This window comes from Anopheles nili, chromosome 2 (assembly GCF_943737925.1).
Source record: "Anopheles nili chromosome 2, idAnoNiliSN_F5_01, whole genome shotgun sequence".
NCBI classification, from domain to species: domain Eukaryota; kingdom Metazoa; phylum Arthropoda; class Insecta; order Diptera; family Culicidae; genus Anopheles; species Anopheles nili.
The window spans coordinates 53726193-53748419 of NC_071291.1; the positions used below are offsets into that span (position 1 = coordinate 53726193).

At 42.9% G+C, this 22227-nt stretch overlaps 3 protein-coding genes across 3 annotated transcripts; 1 reads left to right on the forward strand and 2 right to left on the reverse strand.

Moving 5' to 3' along the window:
* Positions 1 to 6274: 6274 nt before the first annotated feature.
* Positions 6275 to 6970, reverse strand: LOC128725974 (uncharacterized). The gene is made up of 3 exons (XM_053819752.1): positions 6902 to 6970; positions 6513 to 6827; positions 6275 to 6439 (listed from the first exon to the last, which is right to left on the reverse strand). The coding sequence occupies exons 1-3, from the start codon at positions 6968 to 6970 to the stop codon at positions 6275 to 6277; spliced, it is 549 nt and encodes a 182-aa protein (XP_053675727.1).
* A 734-nt stretch (positions 6971 to 7704) lies between these two features.
* Positions 7705 to 9965, forward strand: LOC128722122 (apyrase-like). Its single transcript, XM_053815956.1, has 7 exons — positions 7705 to 7870; positions 7946 to 8171; positions 8239 to 8448; positions 8527 to 8817; positions 8882 to 9166; positions 9247 to 9319; positions 9385 to 9965. The coding sequence occupies exons 1-7, from the start codon at positions 7725 to 7727 to the stop codon at positions 9870 to 9872; spliced, it is 1719 nt and encodes a 572-aa protein (XP_053671931.1). The 5' UTR covers positions 7705 to 7724; the 3' UTR covers positions 9873 to 9965.
* A 134-nt stretch (positions 9966 to 10099) lies between these two features.
* Positions 10100 to 11497, reverse strand: LOC128725985 (uncharacterized). The gene is made up of 2 exons (XM_053819764.1): positions 11335 to 11497; positions 10100 to 11256 (listed from the first exon to the last, which is right to left on the reverse strand). The coding sequence occupies exons 1-2, from the start codon at positions 11495 to 11497 to the stop codon at positions 10100 to 10102; spliced, it is 1320 nt and encodes a 439-aa protein (XP_053675739.1).
* Between the last annotated feature and the right edge of the window lie 10730 nt (positions 11498 to 22227).

The window sequence follows — 22227 nt, forward strand, 5'->3', positions numbered from 1 at the left end:
TGAGTTTTCCCGGCGACGTTTGGGCGACATTCGGCTACAGCAAACCGGACCGGCAACCGGCTCCCGAAGGAATCGCATCCTGCCGGTTTGGGGATTTGCATTTCAATAGCCGAAGCCTTTTGGGAGTTGGTTGGCATTTCGGCGCACGAAAGTTGGCCATTGCACTGGCCACAAACCCGATGGCCAGCGATATTCTGTAGCTATGGGGAGTTGTCCATCCGCTCGGAGGTTGATAAAATTTTTAAACTAGGCACTGCCATGGGTGCCATTTTGTAAAAATAAGTAATTAAGTTTAGATTAAAACTGACCATATTTATATGGAGGTAAAACGAAATATTCATCCGTTTTTCTCATTTCATCAACCAAACTTCAGACGTCTATATAAATGTCCATCTCCTAGTTTGCGAACCCTTCGATGGCCATCCAACCGTCCTTAAAAACCCCAACTTGAGTTCAAAATCACCGAGGCGCAACGCGCAAAGTTAACGAAACAATACATTTCCCCGGGACTCGAGCTCGGTCGGTTCGCTTTTCAATCCATCACCGAATTTTCCCCTATCTCGGGCAGGACACTTTTCCAACCACAGCACTGTCTTATTGTTGTGCAACACCGCCAACCACCGGCGATGGTGACCAGGCCTGGCCAGGAAGGCACCCATTCGACAGCTACTGGATGCGCTCCGTTTGACCACAACGTGGCAATGCGGAGCCGTACCAGTTTGCCAATTGGATTTATTGCCGACCGAGTATTGGGGCGCAAATTAAGAGGATCCGGTTTGGCCTTACCGTCGGTTGGGCGTTGAGTGAAATTTATGCGATGCGAGTGAAGAGTTGCCTAATTGACTTAGCACCTCCGGAAAATGCATTTCTCCAGCAACAAGTACTGGCATACGATTTCGTTTGGCAACTGCATTCATCAATGTGGTAAACGGATATTAAGACGGATGGCAATACATTTATACGGTTGTTAAAATGAAGACTTTTTTGGTTTAACATTTTTTTAATTACATTTCACGTAGATTGGTCATTAATTTCATACATCTTTCTTCTCCCCCCAAACACTTTCTTTTGCTGGCTGGTTTTCTCGATATTTTGAGCCATTCTAGAATATTAAAAAGCCCTAGATCTACTAGCTTCTAATTCTAATTCCTAACTAATATTCAAAAGACTTTTAATTTTGAACAAAAAATTGCAACGTTTTATCTTATTTCTGTAGAAATGTCGGTGGCTCCGTTAGACTTTTTGCTTAAAGATCTTTACCAAAGAGCCTTTAAAGGATGTTTGTGGATATCGCACAGAGTCCATTATGAATTTCTTTTCAAAACTAATTTTTTATGTATCAGATAATGTTGAGTACATGAATACGTAAAACTTGTGTATTTAAATATTCGTTTAAATATGATACAACAAAATATCCTATACTTTTTATTGTATAGTATATATTTCCCAATAACAATGTGCTCAGAAAAGTGATCATCTCGAACGCTTATGGATATAGGACATCTTATTACCATAGCAACCAGCCTGCTCTCTCTCCCTCTATTTTTCTCGCACTTTGATCTTAAATGGCGGTTTAATTTATTTTTTAAATTTTATATTAACTATAAATCAGCTATTATCTTTGACAGTGACTTTTCTTTCAGCGTATTAATGACTTTAAATGAGACGATTTTTTTGTTGAAGCCTGAAATACACTGCGATCTAGTCAGTTTTATTACCCTTAAATTCATCCTTGCAGCGCTCCCATAATCTATCTGCTTTCGTTTTCTTATGCCAGTATTTTTAGTTTCTTTTTCTTCCCACCAAACGATTAAGCACTTCTGGATGAACCCGAACGCGACCATGCAAATGAGCCGCATGCAGGTTATGCCAATGGAGCTGGGAAAATGCAATCAAACGGCACGGGTGAAATGATGACCGTAAGTATGATTAAATTCTACGAGTCTAGCATACGCTTGGAGCATAATTCACACGCGCTCTTCCTTTGCTGGGGAGAATTTTGCAAAGCATTACGTCTTGGTGGCGTAAAGCCGTCTCGGTTGAATGCTACCGTTAGAAGAAGGTTTTTTTTTGTATTTTTCTTTCGCACAACGCTCCTAAATCTGCCACATATATTCCACCGTCGTCAATTACCGGCGAACCGTGTGTCTTGCACCTCGACGAAATTTCGTCTCTATTTCCTCGCAGACACGGACGTCAATGTGCAAAATGGAACTAATGAGGAAAAAATTACCACCACCTTTTCAGCCATCGCTAGCAGGGCTTTCGGAAGGACTTACCGTCGTGTCCTTCGCTTTTCACCCACCCACGCTAGTGCAGCCCGTGGGTCGTTGTTCTGGCAGCGAGAAAAATGAAAGGAACAGAAAATCTAATTAAGATTTTTCACATCCCAAGTCCATCCGTCCCTGCTGACCCCAGGACGTCCGGCTGAAGGGGGATGCCGGTGGATATCCGGCTTCTTTTTTCCCTACCATTTTCTGAGGGGACGAATAAACGGAAATATTTCCTAATATACTGCACTCGAAGCAACGATCCGGGCTCTCGGTGATATGGTTAAGGGTGGGATGAAAGAAATATTATTATTGTTATTAAATTCCATTCCACTTCGTCCCCTACTTCGTTCGCACCTATCACCTTTCCTTCTGGTTGCATGTAGGACGCTCGAATGTGTAATCCTGGCACCGTGACATTTGCCACCCCACCGAGGCCAAAGATGACAGGTAAAGTTAAAAGATTGACATTAAAAATAGATAACCGTCCACCCAGACAGTGTCATTGCCGAGCCTGGGCCTAACGAACGACGACCTGATCCTGGAACGACGTGACACCGTGCCAACCCGCCATTAACCGGCACACGCAGCAGGACGCGTCTTATGCCACCGTAAACGGGCACCAATTCAAGATGGATGCTATCCCGCCGAGAGTTGCACAAATTGGACGCCTGCGTGCCGTCTGAAGCGTCCCGAGAGAGGATGCTAACAAGCGAAACGCTCAATTTCGTGGACACCATGGAGATAATCGTGCCGAAAAACTTGGTCGGGGCTTGATGCCGGAAAGCGACAGCCGAGCCGAGTCGTTATCAGCCACCGGTGTAATTGTAATCATCACGCGACCGACAAACGGGTGATGATTGGCGGATCGCACCCCCGCTGGTGGGTGGGTTGGCGTTGAGAACGTCGTCCTTTCTCAACCGTCACACCGTCAACCTTTTCCCTTTGAATTCCGTTTTCCGGCCGCATTGTCGACTTCACCGGTTTATCGCAATTATTAGCGCCATTCCGTGAATGGATGGCACTTCTCAACGAAGAAAACATGTCTTCAAGGGTTTCAGAGATTGTCCCAAAATGGATGGGATTTTTCTAATCAAGTTTATTATAGACCGCGTTTGGGATGTGATTTAAGCGAAACTTTCCCATGATCCGAAGTCCAAATTAAACCAATTAATTACGCATTCAGTGAGACAATGGTCCAGAAGCTGTTGTTGTTTTCTGAGCTTACTTTAAATTATTCCAGCTGCTCATGAGCTGGCCAACGACCATTCAACATTCGATTCGCCCTGCGCGCCATTATATTCCCCTTCCGGGTGCGCGATCCCTTCGGTGCTATGTAAAACGCATACAGAATGCACTCATTACCGCGGCACCGGGACATCCGGGATGCGGATGTTCTTATCGTGCCACCTTAGCCCCGGAGGACGATCGAACCGGCTCTGCGAGTCCTGTCACTGAGATCGTTTATTACAATTCCTGTACGCGGACCCCGGCGAGAAGCACGATTAGCACGTCCCATCCTGTTCACGTACCCGGGCCGGTTCACGTTTGGCGTCCTAATCGTGCTCGAACAGGACACTCCGGGCGGCTTTGGCGGTGGTCATGGCGAGGCGCAAGGCGTCATAATTCAGTCCGACCCACGGGGCACACGAGCAACGGTCTGGCACCCGGCTGCGAACCGGTAATTGGGTGTCAATTCGTGATTAGACCTATTTGCATACAAAATTATCCCACCGCGTCTCAGTGAAGCCGTACAGTGGCGTTGGACTACTACGTCATGACTGCTGGGGACCACATTATGGACGGGGGTGGAGACGTTTTGTACGCAGTTCAGTGCGTTTGCAGGTGCAAACCCAGACCGTGGCAGTTCGTCTGGAAGCTAAGCTTACCCGAGCTCGATTGGAAGCAATTTATTTCAATAATATTAATCGTACCGCTTACGATTGTGAGGATGGTAAGATAGCATGGACGAGAGCATAAGAAGAGTGCATTCGTAGGGATTACCACTAGTTTAGCATTTTACTAGAAGTATATAAAGTTTTAGAACCACAAATGAATTGTTTTGTGATTTCAATAAGAGTTTAAACATAGTTTCTTATGAAAAACTCACAACTTTCCACTCATGCGACGGCTAATTATTGTCGCATAATTGTGTAGAAAAAAATCCCATAATATATAAAAATTTAATAACAAAAAAGCCGATCGGGACTGGGCGAAACAGCTCAATACCTTCACCGTAGCGTAACCTGCGCGTAATTGTTGCCCAGCAACGATTTGCAGTCATTATCAAACGGTAGCGACCCCACAGTTAGTAGGCTTTGCCCTGAAAGAATATATACACATATATATATATATTGTTTAAAATCTGATAAACTCACACCATCGCATACCCGTTGCCCTTTTGCGGTTTGGTCAACATTAATCGCTCCCAGCGTAGGCCGGCGGCGTGCGGGCGGCGTTTTTTCACGGTTCGACTAATTTTAATAATAACCGACAAATTGCTGACCGGCGCAAAATAAAGGCAATCATTTAAAAACGCATAAACCGCCGTCACCGGGCGCGCCGTCCTTCCGAGCAACGTGCAGCCGGAAGCCGTATCGAACATCCATCCCCTATTTGGTATCGGCACCGAGGCACACGTTGGCCACCCCTACGCCCAAGAGATGGGGTAGGCAACAAATTGATGCTATGCGGATAAGGGTGCCATCGAAAATCTCACCCTCTTCCAACGGCGGGATGGTTTGAAAGCCATTAAAACGGCCAACCAGACGATACAACGATCCCTCATCTATTCGAGTTGTTTTTTGGGGGCACTTCGCTCACTCATGCACACGTACACACACACACTCACCTGCACGCACACAGCATCCGATGGGCAAGCTGAACTCCTGCGTAAAATGCACCTGCACAGAGCTGCACGGTTGCATCTCTCATTCAATTAATATGCAAATTTTTCCGGCTGCTTTCAAATTAAAGGCTCGCTCGGGTGGCCTTCGCTCGATGCAAGATGCAGCGCCGTGGTATGCGATACGGGTGGTTGCGAATTATTTTGCTGACCGTTTGCATTCGGCGCTCCACAGCCGAATCGAACGATTGGAGGCGTTAGAGGCGCCCTTTTTGCAGGCTGTCGTCGTTTTGGCGTTCAAACTGGGTAGGGATGCTTGTTCGATGAGCGATAACCGATTAGAAGGACTTGTGGATTGAGTGAGTGGCACTCGGTGGGTTTGGGAATCAGAATGCTCTCGCACGGTGTACTCGAAACGAATCCCAAGAGGCTGATCCGGGGATCAAGATCAACGGGACGATTGGGTAACGCTAATTGATTGCACATACAGTGTGTACTGTCGATTATTGATCTGTGACAGGTGGGATCAGTGAAGGGATGGGTTTGTAAAAGAGAAGAAGCGCTTGAGCTTGGATGAGAAGAATCTTTGCGTGGTTCAGGATTGTTTATGGCCACTTTTGAGCAACTTTAACACCTTGCATGCCAAGCGTTTTTTAGGAAAGTGCACAAAATGCCACGATTCAAGCGATTCTTGATCGTACGTCAGAGCCTCGGTTGCACCGGCTCTAATTCTTAACGTTCTACGTTTGTGTTCAATTTTTGGCTTTTTTTGCTTTCATTCGTATTTCTGTTTGGTCATAAATGTGATAAGTGGGAATAGTAGCTGTTCTAAATATTCAAAAATTGCATTTTAAAATGAAGCGTTTTTGCCGTAGCCCAAAAATGGGTGACATGGCATTTTAGCAAATTTCATTTCAGTCACTCTTTGAATGACATGGCACGCAAGGTGTTAAAATGTATAGCGATCGTCAAATTTTCATCATTTCTTATTCATTTGAACCACCCTTTAAAGCATATTTTTGTAATAGTTATCTTTTGTTTTAATATTCACTTAAAATAAAGTAATCCAACCATCGAAGCTTGGCGCCTTTGCATTGCACTTTATTGATATTTCATTGTTTTCGCCCAACTAATGTTCCCGTGGTTATGCCGATACAGCTTACGAAATTTCGAAGTAGAAAGAAAGCTTAAACACCACCTCCTTCTCGGTGGAGTTCACCGGCTGATGCTGGAGATCGGTCTTCACGATGTACTCCCCGGGCGGTACCATCTTCACCAGCATATGGTCGTTGCTCATGCGGAACCTTCGCATGCGGTAGTTGCCCTGAAACATGTAAGCCAAACAAAACCATCCTCCAGATAAACCGCCAATTCATGGGAAACAGCGCAACACCTACCTTGTAGTACGGGCAGTTGAAGCTGAGATTGCCAAACTTCTCCAGCTCCTCGTTCAACAGCGGCACCACCGGGTCGACACCACCGTCATCCGCACTGCACAGCTCCTTGTTCGTGCCGATCATCGTCATATACTCACCGTCCATCTTCGAGTCGAGATCGATGTGAACGAACATGCCCTGCACCATATCCTGGAACAGGCTGCCGTCCACGTCGACCGTGCTACCCTCGGTTTCGTTGTGCACCAGCACCGACATCGTGAGGTAGTTCGGGTTCGAGATGTAGTCAACCTTAGTGATCATGATCTTGGCGGAGATCTACCCGTTAGGGACGGAGGAAACGTTAGCATTTTTGCTGGTGGGCTTCCGCGAGAGGATGTTTCCATTCTTACCGCACAAACGAACGCAACCAGTACGATCACACACCGCCATGCTGCCCATGATTGGGTGCGCTTTAACATTTCGAGCCAAAGTAAACAATTAGCCCATTTGCGTTGCACGAAAGCCGTTTTATAGGCCACCGAATGGGCTACATAATCGCTAAATCATCGTTGACGACCGTCGATTAGTTGGATGTAATAAGAGTGATTATTCTGCGCAATAACCGGAAAGTTCGGCGAACGAAGGTAATTTAGGGTTCGGAAACCCTGCAGTTATAGTTATATTTGATATCATTCTGCTATTTGGAAGCTTTGAAAATGCTAAACATTACAATATTGCTCATAAGCCTTATTATTTTAATTTTGTTTATCAATTATTCAAACGCATCATGAAATAAAGCAACTATTTTTCATCATTGGTAGTATTTTATTAATAAGGCCTATTGTTTAAATATATGTCATTTATAACGATTATTTTCACGGTTCCGTATTACGCAGTGGATCAAAAAGTATCGCTAATAACCTTTCCCGGACATTTTCTAGATCGCGATTCCTCATAGATGTGGGGTCTCTTATTTACTATCAACATCTCAACCCCCATTCCTTGTCAGACTTATCAGTATGATAGTTGTACCGTATCAGCAACAGCTGCTGGAAGAAAAGTTGCAACATCTGAACCATCTTCTTTGTCGCTATCGCGTCTCAATCGCACATCACAAGCACCACAAATGTTGGCACAGATGGCCGGAGAAATGCGCAAGATGTCGTATAAAAGGCGATCTGCTTTGGAGGTGGTTCCCACTCCGTAACTCGTGCCATCTGGAAAGGTAAAGCAATGTGGAAGTACCGCACTCTGTGGATGGCTCTCGTGGCCATCGTGGCGATGTGCCAATTCGCGTCGATCACCCACGCGAAAGGTGTGCCCAGTGACGGAACGCTCTTCCCACTAACGCTGATCCACATCAACGATTTGCATGCCCGGTATGTACGAAGAGGAAAGTAGCACGAATGGATGGTGTTTTTGTAACGGCTTTTTCTCAACCGAAAAAAAACCAGTTTTGAAGAGACAAGCCAGAAGTCGACCGCTTGCAGTAAGTCGAACGAGTGCATTGCTGGAATCGCGCGGGTCTATCACACGATCAAGCAGCTTAAGCGAGAGTACCAGTCGAAGAATCCACTGTATCTCAACGCCGGTGACAACTTCCAGGGTACGCTGTGGTACAATCTGCTCCGATGGAATGTGACTGCGCACTTCATCAAACAGCTGCCACCGGATGCGATGGTAACGATCGTGTGTGTTTTTTTTTTTCGCGATCAACCCAGAAATAATGCAATGATGCTTTTGATAGACACTCGGTAACCACGAGTTCGATCACAGCCCTAAAGGATTGGCGCCGTACCTGAAGGAGTTGGAGAGAAACCACATACCGACGGTGGTGGCGAATCTGGCGTTGAACGGGGAACCAGCACTGAAGGAGTCAAATATCACCCGGAGCATCGTGTTGGATGTGGCTGGCAGGAAGGTGGGCGTGATCGGTGCGCTGTACGACAAAACGCACGTAAGAAAACCCCATCAACCACATGATCAGGTATCTCGTAGAATCAGTTGTACATGCTTTGACTTGGATTCGCAATAGGAAGTGGCTCAGACGGGACTGGTGACGTTGACCAACTCGATCGAGGCGGTTCGCAAGGAGGCACAAGCACTGCAGAAGCAACACGTTGATATTGTCGTCGTCCTGTCACACTGCGGTCTGGATGTTGATAGACAGCTAGCTCAGCAAGCCGGTGACGTGATCGACGTTATCGTCGGGGCACATTCGCACTCGCTGTTGCTCAACAAATCGTCCGGGGTGGCGTACGACACCAAGTATGACATGATCGAAGGTGACTACCCTACAGTGGTACAGAAGTCGAACAACCACAAGGTAAGCCACGAAGATCTCGGGGGAATGCAGCGCAGCAGAGAGTTGATGATCTCGGTCTTCACAGGTGTTGATAACGCAAGCGCGATCATTCGGCAAGTATGTCGGTAGGCTGACGGTGTATTTTGATCGAAACGGTGAGGTTCAGAGCTGGGAAGGTCATCCGATCTACATGAACAACGCGGTTAAGCAGGACCCGGATGTACTGCGAGAGCTGATACCGTGGCGTAAAGAGGTGGAACGACTCGGAACGCAAACCATCGGAACTAGCGAGGTGTTTCTGGACCGCGAATCCTGCCGTTGGTGTGAATGCACTCTCGGTAGTCTGGTTGCGGACGCATTCGCAGCAAACGTGAGTTTCGGGCAAGAGTTTCTCTGTTTGTGAGGTAAAAGAATTTAATCTTTCTTCTAACGATTCTTTTCTCTTTGAAGTACACGACGAATGGCGTTCGACCGGTGGCTATCGTGCAAGCGGGTACATTCCGAAACCCCATCGACAAAGGAGGTGCGTATAGTATTCACTAAAACGATCGTATAATAGTTGCTCTAAAACTTCGCCTCCTTACACAGCTATCACAAACGGACTAGCGATCGAGGCTATACCATACGGCTCATCGGTGGACATGTTGAAGCTGAGCGGTGAAGATCTTTGGAAGGCGATCGACCATTCCTTCACGCTGGACGACGAGTTCCGGTTCAATACGATGCAGGTGTCAGGTCTGGCAGTGGAAGTGGACCTTACTCGGAAGCCCTACGAAAGAGTGCAGCGCATCGACGTGATCGAGACGAACGGAGCAAAAACACCACTGAATCGCAAGAAGTCGTACTACGTCGTGACCCCGTCCTATCTTGCCGATGGGAAGGATGGCTTTGCGATGCTGAAGAACGGCAAGGAACGCGTTAAAGGGCCGCTGGATTCGGACGTGCTGATTGACTACGTCCGACGGAAGTCGAAGATCACGAAGGATATGTTCCAGGAGCACCGTGTGGTTGTAGCGAAACACACCAACGGGACCTGCTCGTGGGATTTGGAGAACGAACGTTTCAAACCGAAGTAGTGATGCGTCGTTGAGGTTTCAGGAAATTATTCGGTAGTTTAAAATCACCAGTCGTTGTTGGGTTTCAAAATCAGTCAAAATTTCTCGATAATCTCACTGAATTTCACTGTTTTACTTTGAGTATGTGTCTGCGGTGGATCACTGAGAACGATCAGTCAGAAGTGGTTCGTGTCACTAACCTACAGTCACTTGATCACAATCGAGAATTACGGACTGAAACCACAAGATCACAGCAACAGCTGGTGGACAGGTTTGTCCAGCGTCAAGTGGCCAGTCACACGGTTGAATTCGTTCACGTCACACGCGTACATGTACCCATCTGGGATCGAATGCCGCTGCCAGCTTAACCAGTGAATCTCATCGCTAACATCCCTGCAAACTACGTACCGGTCAGCGATTTCTTCGGGTGTTGCATATGGATTGTTAACTCCTATAAGAGCCACTCCAGCGTCATGATTTTCGTCGATCAGAACCTTATAGAAGAGTGCGGGAACTGGCACTCGCCCGGGAGGATCTCGCGATGGATCGAAGTCCAGGAAGATCTCCTGCGGGTCTCCATTACCATCCGGAAGCTTCAGTACACCGTACGTGCCCGTGTACACCGTCAACCGAAGGTCATTTGCGGCCACATAAGCTTTCACGCCCGTCTCGACGCGCTGCCAGTTGAAACCATTAAACCGCTGCCATTGCGGTGCCACGTTTATGTACCAGAATGAGGCGCGCTGGTGTGACCCGAACACGAAGTCGGATTTTGCCGCTAGGTGGCCCCGGGATAGGTACATACCGCGTTTGTTATCCAACAGAGCGTTCGCTCGGGAAGGTGACGCTAGTACTCGGCCTAACATAGCGTGCTGTCCCGCGATCGTGTACAGACTCGCCATTTTGAGATCTTCGTAGAAATTGCCCTGCAGAAAGGAAGGCCTCTTCACCGATCGCTGGTGGTGATCGTTGAGAGACGTTAGCTGGTGCCGAACGTAGTGGCTTCTAAGGGATGCCTCGTCGAAGCACACCTCGTATAGGGATGCGAACCGGTTTGGATCGAGTTCGAAACCAACGCGCACAAGTGTCCCGTTGTTGAAACAACGGCGATCTGTGCGTTCAGCCGTGTGGAACACAGGCCTGTTGCAGGTGAACTCTGAGATGTTGTACAGGTTGGAGTTAAACGCAAACACTCCGGCACCGTCGCAGGTGAGGATGGCCGTTTTGGAACGACCCCCAGGTGAGCCTTTTCGAAAACCATGCGAGCAGAACAACTCGACGGACTGGCCACTGTGCAGGCCAATGGTGGTGCTGTTTGGTTGAGGCCAAACAAATTTCACGCTGCCTGGTTTGAGCAGCAACGGCTGCATGATCGTCAGATCGCGCTCCATCGAGATGCTGCAGTCTTTTAAATTATGAGAAGAGAGAGAAAGCAGTGTTGATTGAGAAAGTTAACTCTCTCGTGGATAACACAATGCCTTACCGAAGTCATCACTGGAGGTGCCTTTCTCCACGATCGAGGGCGCGACCTGATCTGTCCAGTCTTCTGTCGTTGAAGTGTCAATGTACTCCCGTGATTTAACATCCCTGCCAGCCAGCACCAGCAGCAGTATCAGCACCGCGCACAGGCTACCTCGTAAACACATTACTCTTTCTCCAAAACGGCTACACAATCGATAACGAGCACAACCGCACAACGCACCACTCGCTAGCAGCTCGAGCGCGAGAATGATGCTCGTAGCGATCGCGCTCGGAAGCAGCTGTTAACGGGAGCATCGCGCACGCAAACATCTGCGATCCGGTACGCATGATCGCGCACATGAGCCCTCTTGCGTGGGGTTAGAGACTTCACGTACAGATTCAAGATAACGGCACCGGCACAAAGCCACCATGGACTTCTGGTGCCCGAAGAACGGAACTCGATCAGCTGTTGGGATCTGTGGTTGCGTTTTAGGCTAGCTTTGTGGAGTGATCGCTTCTTGTGGTGAAAGTGCGCCTCTAGCCACAATTCCCACTGCAGTATAATTTACGTTCGCGGAACTATGCAAGAAGCAAGGAAGCTTGAATGATCGGTGTTCAGAAGGCCAGGCTTGTAACGGGCAGAAGGCCATTCGAGTTTATCGCAGGCAGCTAATTGTGCATACGTTGGCAAGCCTTTGTTGGATGAGCATGATTTTCGTGGAATGCAAATAAACCGCGATGTGCGTGTGTATTATGGAATACAACTTATAACTTGATCTATAGAAACAAAAGCTTACAGATGGAGAACTGTGCTTTGAATCAGTTCTGTTCTCTAACAATTTGCTTCCACGTAACTGTCCAGCATAACTTAATGTTTTGATGACGCTATGAAATGATAACCTTTTTGTTTGAAACCCCCACCGCTTACATTAATATATAATTATAAAGTAAGATAAACGGCCCCCCAATCAATTAAATAGAAATTGTGCTCTAATGAATCCATGAAGTTCTGTAGAGTGCAGCTATGGACTAATGTCGAAGCTACCAGGGTAACAGACGTTTCATTCGCCGGCTACTGAGATGCCTACCAGTTATAGGTGTTTAAACCTAGGGATTTCACTTATGATCCATTCCCAGTGGTTGGAACAAACTCAATCGTGCACATTTTTTGTAGCTGCCCCTTTTTTATCTATTTTAGCGGAGTGTATTATATAGTGCAAGTACATAAATTATCATTGAAAAACCACTGACAATGTGACACCTCATTTGACATCAACATAAGCGTAGCTCGAATACATTAATAATTTATAAGCGCCAAACAAACGCAAAACGATTATTTTACAATCGAGATTTTGCGATATTGGACAACATAGCCCTATAAAAACTTTTTCTTTTGGAAGCATGTCATGTTCAGTTTAAGGTTGAAGTCATAATGAAGCAGATGTACTCATATTTGTTGTTGGCGTTTGTGCTGTTTTTAAATCCGCTAAATCACACAAAGGCCTTTGTTAAGGTAATATAGTAATAGGTAATGTTTATTTTAAAACACAAATCTGTCAAAGTATAATTTATGCCTAGCTTAGATCTTGGTTGTTGGAAATAAAGCTGAATTAAAATTCGATGTACGCTACTTGAATGTGTCGTACACTTTGCTTAACCCTAAATCCTTTCACAACCAGTCATTAAGTTTCGAGATTGATGTCCTGCGGACTATCAAGGACCTCAAGGTGTGTTTCGCGTGTTGTTCGGATTTTGTTAAATTTTGTGTGAAAAACGTAATCTTTTACATTGTCGTTTGGTTATCTAGTTACAAGTTGTCTACAGCATCCTTGCATTCGATGGTGCTATTCGCAATACTCTCGTCAAACGAACGGTCGATATCTGCTTCTATATACGGCATCCCAAAACAGATCGGCTGGTGAACATCGTCTTCAACTACATCAAAGAACGCAGTCGGCTTCCATCTCGGTGTCCCTTACCAATTGGAAGTTACAACGTACGCGATCTGCGGCTGGCAGATTTCCCAGTACCGGCCTTTGTTCCAGAGTCAGACTTTCTGTTTGAGCTTAACTACTATTCTGAGGTACGAGATACCCCGGCGGGAGAATTTCGTCTGTACGGTAATCTGACACGGATTGTGGACAATATATTTGGAAATGAATCATAAAAACGACCCTTAATAGTACCAGCATTTTGCTTATCGCATCAAATGTATGAAATCGCATGTTATAAATTAATTTTTGGAAATAATTACTCAAAATGCACAGCTTTTATTACTCCAAATAAAAACATAAACTCAGTCACAATAAAATAGTCACATAAATGCATGATCTTTAGCTATGTAGTAAAAATAAACAAATTGAATTAAAAAGCTATCTAAATATGAAATATACCAGTATTGTAAGAATAACCTGATCAGAAATTTTGACAAAAATATCAAAATATGATAATTGAAAATGGAATCAATATGCAACACAAATGCACATAGAATTAGAACAAAAGATGATGGGGAATTTGTAATCAACATAAAAAATTGATAAATTAATACCATATTGTAAAGAATCAACAGAAACAATCAATATACCACCGTGAAGAGTTAACTAGCCTCTAACGAAGCTCATATATTCAGACTCACATTTAGTAAGTTAAACCGTTGATTTAAACCAGAACTGATTTATAATGAGGCTGCGTTCTGTAACTACATAAAACACCAAATCGTTTAATACGCGATCAAGATCCTGCGATTATGCACGGTATTATTTTATAATAATATTATTCGATTGATCACATATTTCGTGTAGTCTGAAGGTTGCAGTCATCATGGCACACGTGTTTCCATACAGTTTATTGTCATTTATACTGCTTTTAGACCAGTTTAATCATACAAACGCCTTTATGAAGGTACGATTCAGTGTATATTTTAAACACGTTTCAAAATATAAATAAAAAAATCTTTTTGCTGTAAAAATACTCCTTATTTTTCCATCAGATGTTGGTTGTAGGGAAAAAAGTTGATTTGAAGTATGACACTCGCCTCTTCAACATATCATACACTTTTGAAAACCCCAAATCAATACACAACCAATGCTTGAACTTTGAAATTGACATCTTGCGGCCATTTAGAAAACTCAAGGTTTGCTAATGTGTTTTATCGTATCGCTGTTTTGTAAATAATTACATCAATCATTTTCTGTAATATTGACCCATCATATTTCTTGCGTGTAATAGATGCAATTTATCTACAACGCCGCCTCCATGGACGGAGCGTATCGAAACACGCTTATCAAACGGACGGTCGATATGTGCTTTTTTGTAAGGAATCCTTCCTCAGACAGGATGTTGAATCTTGTTTTCGACTACGTAAGCTCACGGAATCAACTGCCGACCCACTGTCCCGTGTCAACACGGAGCTTTGTCATTCACGATATCCTGCTCGCAGATATTCCGGTGCCGGCTTTCCTTCCGGAAACAAAGTTTCTGGGGGAAATTAACTTTTTCACCGAAGTACGCGACATGCCGGTGGTAGGATTTGCACTGTACGGTGAGCTCAAACGGATAGTGGAAAACATATTTGGGAGTAATTCATAGAGGAGAAAAGTTTTCATAATGCTAGTGAACCGTTTGCTAGTTCAAATTAGAAGAAGGTTTCCAAGCAGGTTTTAATTTCACCAACATTGGGGGCTAGAAAATGATATGCTTCATATGATGCGACAATTACAGTTACATTGAAATGCTTCAAATATATGTATTTTTATCAACGATATTTTTTTCCTTTGCTTTTGTCTTGTGTTTGCACCAACTGTAACCCAGTGATAACACGCATCATGTACACGCTTTAAACGTAGTGTGTACAGCACCACAACAGTTTTCAGAAAGAAATGAGAAATAAACAATTTTTTTTTACTTTGAAAATGTTCAATATAGCTGTGTATTATACTGTTCCTCACCATTTACACCATCACATTTATAATTTAATTTTGCTTCAGTTCTTTCATATGCATTACTTGTTTTGTGTTTTTCATATGTATCAATGCAAAAATTATCATTACGAATGTGCACAGATGAACCCAAACAATTTTTCAGCTAATGTTAAAACACACACGAATTATAAAACAACACGTTGGCATTCATCACTATTTTAAAACTTAAAAATTGTCGTAAGTAGTTTCAGCTATACTCGTCAAGTAAGTGGAATATACATGAATCCTCTTTCGGTGCTTTGCAATTTACTATTAATAACGTTTACCATTTTCATGTTACTATCATGAAAAATAAATTTTAATTTTGTAGCATCTTTGTGCTAGTATTACATTTTAATGCAAACATAATTCACGCAAATTATATACATGACCGCTCAAATTAAGCCATTATAGAGCGCGGCCCTCGACGCTAATAGCTCATTTTACATACCAATATTATTTCACATCTTCCCGATTGCTGCAATGAGTGCTAGCTACTAGAGCTTAACTCTGTGGATATATGCATTGAACCTACTTTCCATTGCGTATGGTTTCAGTAAAGTGAGTAATCGTTAGCATCTTGCGTATCGTACGCGCATCTGTCGGCTGTTCTTGCTTTACCTTCTCCAATAGAATATAATAAATATCGGCAAGGCAGTCATTATTCTGGACACACACGTACTTCGTGTGAACGCAAGCGTAATTCTATTTGGTACACCACCCTCCACGACCATTTGAGCCACGACATGGTGTATCCACGGGAGAATGTGCCTTAAAATGCAAGCCTCACGACTCCTTGACATTAACGAGAGTTGTGATCCTGCAGGTAAACGGTCCTGCAGGAGTTGTGATCCTGCAGATTATCCGCTCGAAGGACGGAAGCCTCAACAACGCCCTGTGCAACTCGACGGTCAATGCGTGCAACTTTTTTCAGCAACCGAACGTTAAGCGCTTGCTTGAAATCATCCAACAGGAAATAAAGCTGTGCAGTAACATACCGACCAAGTGTCCCGTTCGGGCCGGAACTTACTTCATCCGGAATTCGTCATTCGCGAAGGCGCGCATACCATCATTTCTTTCCGCTACCTCATTTCGGGTCGATGGAAGTATTCTTCTAGACAAACCGGCCCATCCTGTCGTGGTGTCCTACTGATATGGAAGGGTGATAAAGGTATAAAAACCCATCGAAGTGTGCCATGACTGCTCGATTACGTCATAGCAACAGCTTCCGTAGCGTGTTGTCAGAATGAGGTTTTAATCGTAAACTTTCCTACCACCACTGTAAATGTTGCATATTCATTATTAACGCATAGGCACCTATCGTGGAGGTGTAAAAGATAGAAATGCATTTATTTTCCAATCGAGATCCTCCGATAGTGAGCGGCATTGTTTTCAATAAAAGAGCGTGAGCTCCGATCAGTCATTTGCTGTGGTCATCATGAGGCTCATGTTTTTATGTTGGTTACTGGCATTTGGACTGTTTTTCATTAAACAGGGCCGCTCATACGCATTCGTGAAGGTAAGACGGTAATAAAAATATTATTTGATTGCAAATATCTTGAGAAGGTGTTTTACACAGTATCACAATCGTTATCCATGTATTCCATTTAATTTGTATGCTTCAAATTTTACACTGGATGCTGATTGTTGGGCAAAAAGCAGAAGTGAGATATGATGCCCGCATATTTAACGCGTCGTGCGTTCTGAACAACTCTAATTCGATACATAACCTGTCCTTAGACATCTCCATTAATGTTCTATGGCCAAACGTTATCAAAGTCTTTCAGGTTTGCTCGTCGCGATATCGCTCGCTGTTTAGTTGAAAACATTACTGCTAAACTCTACTCTCTTTTCTTGTGCAACTAGATGCCATTTTTTCTACTATGTCCTTTCAATGGACGGCATGGTTCGAAATATCCTTATCAAACGTGTGGTCGAATTGTGCATCTTCATTCGGCGTCCCACCTCGGACAGAATGTTAAACCTCGTTTTCGACTACATAGTCAAACGAAATGAACTTCCGAGACGTTGTCCTGTGCTACCGAAAAGCTACAGAATAATCGACGCTCGCTGTGGCTCGCTGATATTCAGGTACCGGCTTTTATCCCGGAATCACATTTTCTAGTGGAACTTTCCTTCTACGCTGAATTGCTAGATACACCAATGTTTGGATTTCTTCTGTATGGTAAACTGATACGGATTGTGGATTAGACATTTAGTATATCCAAAGGTCTAGCATTTGCTTAATACGATTGTCATTAGTACGGACTTATCGGACTCGGCATAACGATATGACTTTCAGAACAATGTCTTGGTTGGATAGATTTCATCCACACCACAATAAAAATAATCATAAACAAATCAAAAGTTATTATTCTTACCCGGACATATTATTGTGCGGAGGCTCTGGTGAACTTAAACAACAATAAATTACGATATTTTTTTTTCTCAGCAAAGCGATTCATTGACGAAAATGATACTCATAAATTATGGCTTATCTGCTCTATGTTTAACCATTGAAACATACGCAGATTGATGAACTAATCGATGTATCGACCTCTGTAATTGTTCAGCATTAGAAGATAGAATCAAATTCATATCTCATTTTGTAAAATATCTTGTAAAATTTTGGCTAATGTCATATTAATTAGTCGCAATAATGCGTTATGCGTACAGTTATTAAAACAATACTGTTTATTTTCTAATCAAGATTCTGAACAAAATTGGACGACATAGCTTACTGAACGATGAACAAAATGTGCTGCTTTTGAATCAAACTCATTTAAACCACACCTGGAGTGATCATGAGACACATGTTTCTATGCTGGTTGTTGGCTTGTGTGCTGTTTTTAAGCCGGCTTAATCTTGCAAATGCATTTTTAAAGGTTAGATTGTGTTTGAATAAACAAATTTTGGATGATAAGAAAAATGAAATGAGCCTTAACATTTTTACTTAACAGTTTTCTTTCAAATTATTATGTTTCATACGATAGATGGTAGTGGTTGGAAATAAAGTTGAAGCTAAATTTGATTCCCGTTTCTTTAACATAACGTACACTTTTCGTAATCCTAAATCAATATACAACCAATCATTGCACTCCGAAATTGATGTCCTGCGGCCAATCAACAACTTAAAGGTATGTTCGCCGAGATATATATTTTCTGTTGGTTTTCGCTTATGTGCGGCAACATCACCACGGTTTGTTACAATTTTGTTCCTGGCTTAATTTTTATTCTAGTTACAATTTGTCTACAGCGTTGTGGCTTCAGATAGGACTACTCGAAATATCCTAATTAAGCGAACGGTCGATCTATGCTTTTTCGTGCGGCGTCCCAGCTCGGACAGGTTGTTCAGTATCATCTTTAACTACGTCAAGGAGCGCAGTCACTTACCATCCCGGTGTCCCGTGCCTGTCGGGAACTATAGCATACACGATGTATACCTCGCTGATATTCCTGTACCGACTTTTATACCGGAAACCAATTTTCTACTGGAAGGCTACTTTTACACCCTAGCGCGAGACATACCGGTGATAGAATGTCGGCTGTACGGTAAATTAACACGCATAGTGGATGACATATTTGTGAGTACATCGGACGATAAACCTTAACATGAGTTTCACCAGTATTCTTATCAGTTATCATAATCATTTTTGTCCGGTATTGGGGTGATTTTAATAGAATAAAGATTATTCAGTTACAATGAAAAAGCTATCAGTAGAACTAAAGAGGCGACATTGGTGTAGTTAGCTGACAATATCCACCGACAATTGCAAGTAATAAAGATTTATTTGCACTATTTGAATATAGAGCCTCGTACTTTAATATCTGCGCAATAAGTATCGTCAATTTGGTTGGTTTATACAGAAAAAAATCCGATGATTATGACGCTGTTTAAACTCGCATGACCAACTCACAGTATCAATTAGGTTGGCCATGACTGGTAGACTTAATCTCCCTCCAAAGTCACCTGTACACATTTTAAATTTGAATTTAAAACGGCCTATATTCTCCGGATGCTCATGCGGAGTCACCTCGAACGTCACAAAAAAACATGATTTATGGTATCGAGATCATGCTTTGATGGGCAACATTGGAGTTAGCTTGCATGTATAATTTGTTCAGTCTGTTACAGCGACCATCATGAAGCACATGCTTCCGTGCTGTGTTTTAGCATTTGTGCTGTTTTCAAATCAACTGAACCATGCAGATGCCTTAATAAAAGTAAGGTTGTAAAAGGAAAACAAACTGTTTTGGTACCTGTATACGTAGCGCCTTGAATACTACTAAAAATTTTTCATTCTTTATTTTCTTTCCTGCTTTAGCTGATATTAGTTGGAAATAAAGTAGAATTAAAATATGATGCTCGCTACTTCAATGTATCTTTCACTTTTGTGAACTCAAAATCAATACACAACCAGTCCTTAGACTTTCAAATAGACACTCTGCGCCCTATCAAGGATCTCAAGGTTTGCTCTCGTGATTTACGGTTATTCTCGTTATTTGAGGACAAAATGTTGAAAACAACTTATCGATGTGGTTTACCAAAATCCACAATTGCATTTTGTGTTCTAGCTACAATTTGTCTACAACATCCTTGCATTCGAAGGTGCCATGCGCAATACCCTCGTCAAACGAACGGTCGATATCTGCTTCTTTATACGGCGTCCCAAATCTGATCGGCTGATGAACAGCATCTTCAACTACATCAACGCACGTAGTCGCCTTCCAACTCGGTGTCCCATTCCAACAGGGAGCTACAACATGCACGACCTGCGCCTCGGTGATCTATCAATACCGGCGTTTATCCCTGAATCGGACTTTCTGGTGGAGCTCAAATATTATTCCGAGGTGCGAGACACACCCTTGGCCGAATTTCGCCTGTACGGTAAACTAACACGCATAGTGGATGACATATTTGTGAATGAATCGAATGACAAACCTAAACACGAGTGAAGCCAGTACTCTTATCAGTTACCATAATCAGTTTGATCCGGTTTTGGGCTATTTTAAATAGAATAAAGACTATTTAATAACCAATTTCATTAAAAAAAACATCGCGTAAATTTCATCACTAGAAGTAGAGGAGATTTTGTGCAGTTAGGTGACTTTCAATATTCTTCGACAATATCAAATAATGAGGAATTAATTGCTGCAAGACAGAATTTGAAACCAGAGAGTCTGGTACTTTTATATCTGTGCAATGCGTATCGTCAATTTGGTTGTTTTTTTACTGCTCCCAGCATGCCATGACTGGAAGACTTAATCTTTCACCACAGTCACCTGTGTATTTTCGATCAACCCACATTCTCCAGAGGCTTACATGGATTTGCCACGAACACAAAAAAAAACAGGCATTAATTATGGTATCGCGGTTCTGCGGTTACCTTGCGTGTATAAATCGTTCAGTCTATTACAGCATCCATCATGAAGCGCTTGGTCCCGTACAGCGTTTTAGCATTTGTACTGTTTTCAAATCAGCTGAACCACGCTGATGCTTTCATGAAAGTAAGACTGTGAAGAAAAAACAAACCGTTCTGCTACAGAGTCATATAGAATGTTTTGAATGCTGCTCAAAAACATACCATATTTCTTTCATCTCTTTGCTTCTTTAGATGACAGCAGTTATGAATAAAGCAGTATTAAAATACGATGCCCGCTACTTCAATATTTCGTACACTTTTCTTAACCCTAAGACAATAATCAACCAGTCCTTAAGCTTCCAAATAGACACCCTACGCCCTATCAAGGATCTCAAGGTTTGTTTCCGCGATCTAGTTTCACTATTGTTCTGTTTGTTTCAGTAGAAAATGTTGAAAACAACTTACCGAAGTGGCTCACTAAAATCCACAAATGCATTTTGTGTTCTAGCTACAATGTGTATACAACATCCTTGCAATGAACGGTGCTATTCGCAGTACCTTACTTAAACGAACGGTCGACATCTGCTTCTTTATACGGAATCCCAAATCAGATCGGTTGGTCAGCATCATGTTTAACTACATTAACGACCGCAGTCGCCTTCCAACTCGGTGTCCCATTCCAACTGGGAACTATAACATGCGCGATGTGCGGCTCAGTGATCTATCAGTTCCGGCTATTTTCCCTGAATCGGAGTTTCTGGCAGAGCTCATCTACTATTCCGAGGTGCGTGACACACCGTTGGCCGAATTTCGCCTGTACGGTGAAATAATACGAATTGTGAACAATATATTTGATAATGTATCGAAGGATAAAATTGTACGTTGATATGAGTGACACTATCTGGCTTATCGGGTGATCAAATTACGAAAATTATAAATATTATCAAATCTAAAAATTGTTTTTTGGACATATGATTTCGTGTGTGCTAGTTTAAGTCGATTTGAAAGTATTTTTTCCCATAATAAAACTTAAACACTAAAAATTAGCGGAGTTATTAAAATGTTCAATACAAAATTAAATGATTATCTTTATTAAACCTGATACGAGATACATGAATAAATAAAGATGTTGTGTAAATGTAGCTCAATACTTGTAATGTCAGAATTGTACCAGTTACAAAATTAAAACTCTTCTGTCTAGAACAAAAATTTCCAAGCTTTTTATCGTAATCGATGATAGTTGAAGGCTAGTTGCACAATAGCTTACTTGGTTTCTTCACCGTTATTACGGAACTGGCCTTAATTACGGATTCTGTGCCTAGCAGGTTTCTCTCCCATTGATTCCGTCAGAGTTTAGCCTCGCGCTCAATTATCGTTTGATAATGGATCTGTAAGGAAGTAATATTGTGCAACTATGACGAAAAATTTCTGAAGAGAATTTTCTATCGATTTTTCTTTCTCTATTTTTTTTGTATATACAACGAAACCAAGTTTTACAAATAAATTAAACTAGACTAAATCTCATTCTGCGTCTCTTACAACTTTCCAAGACTTTTAAAATGATCAATTTTGTCCATTCGTCCTCTTCTTCTA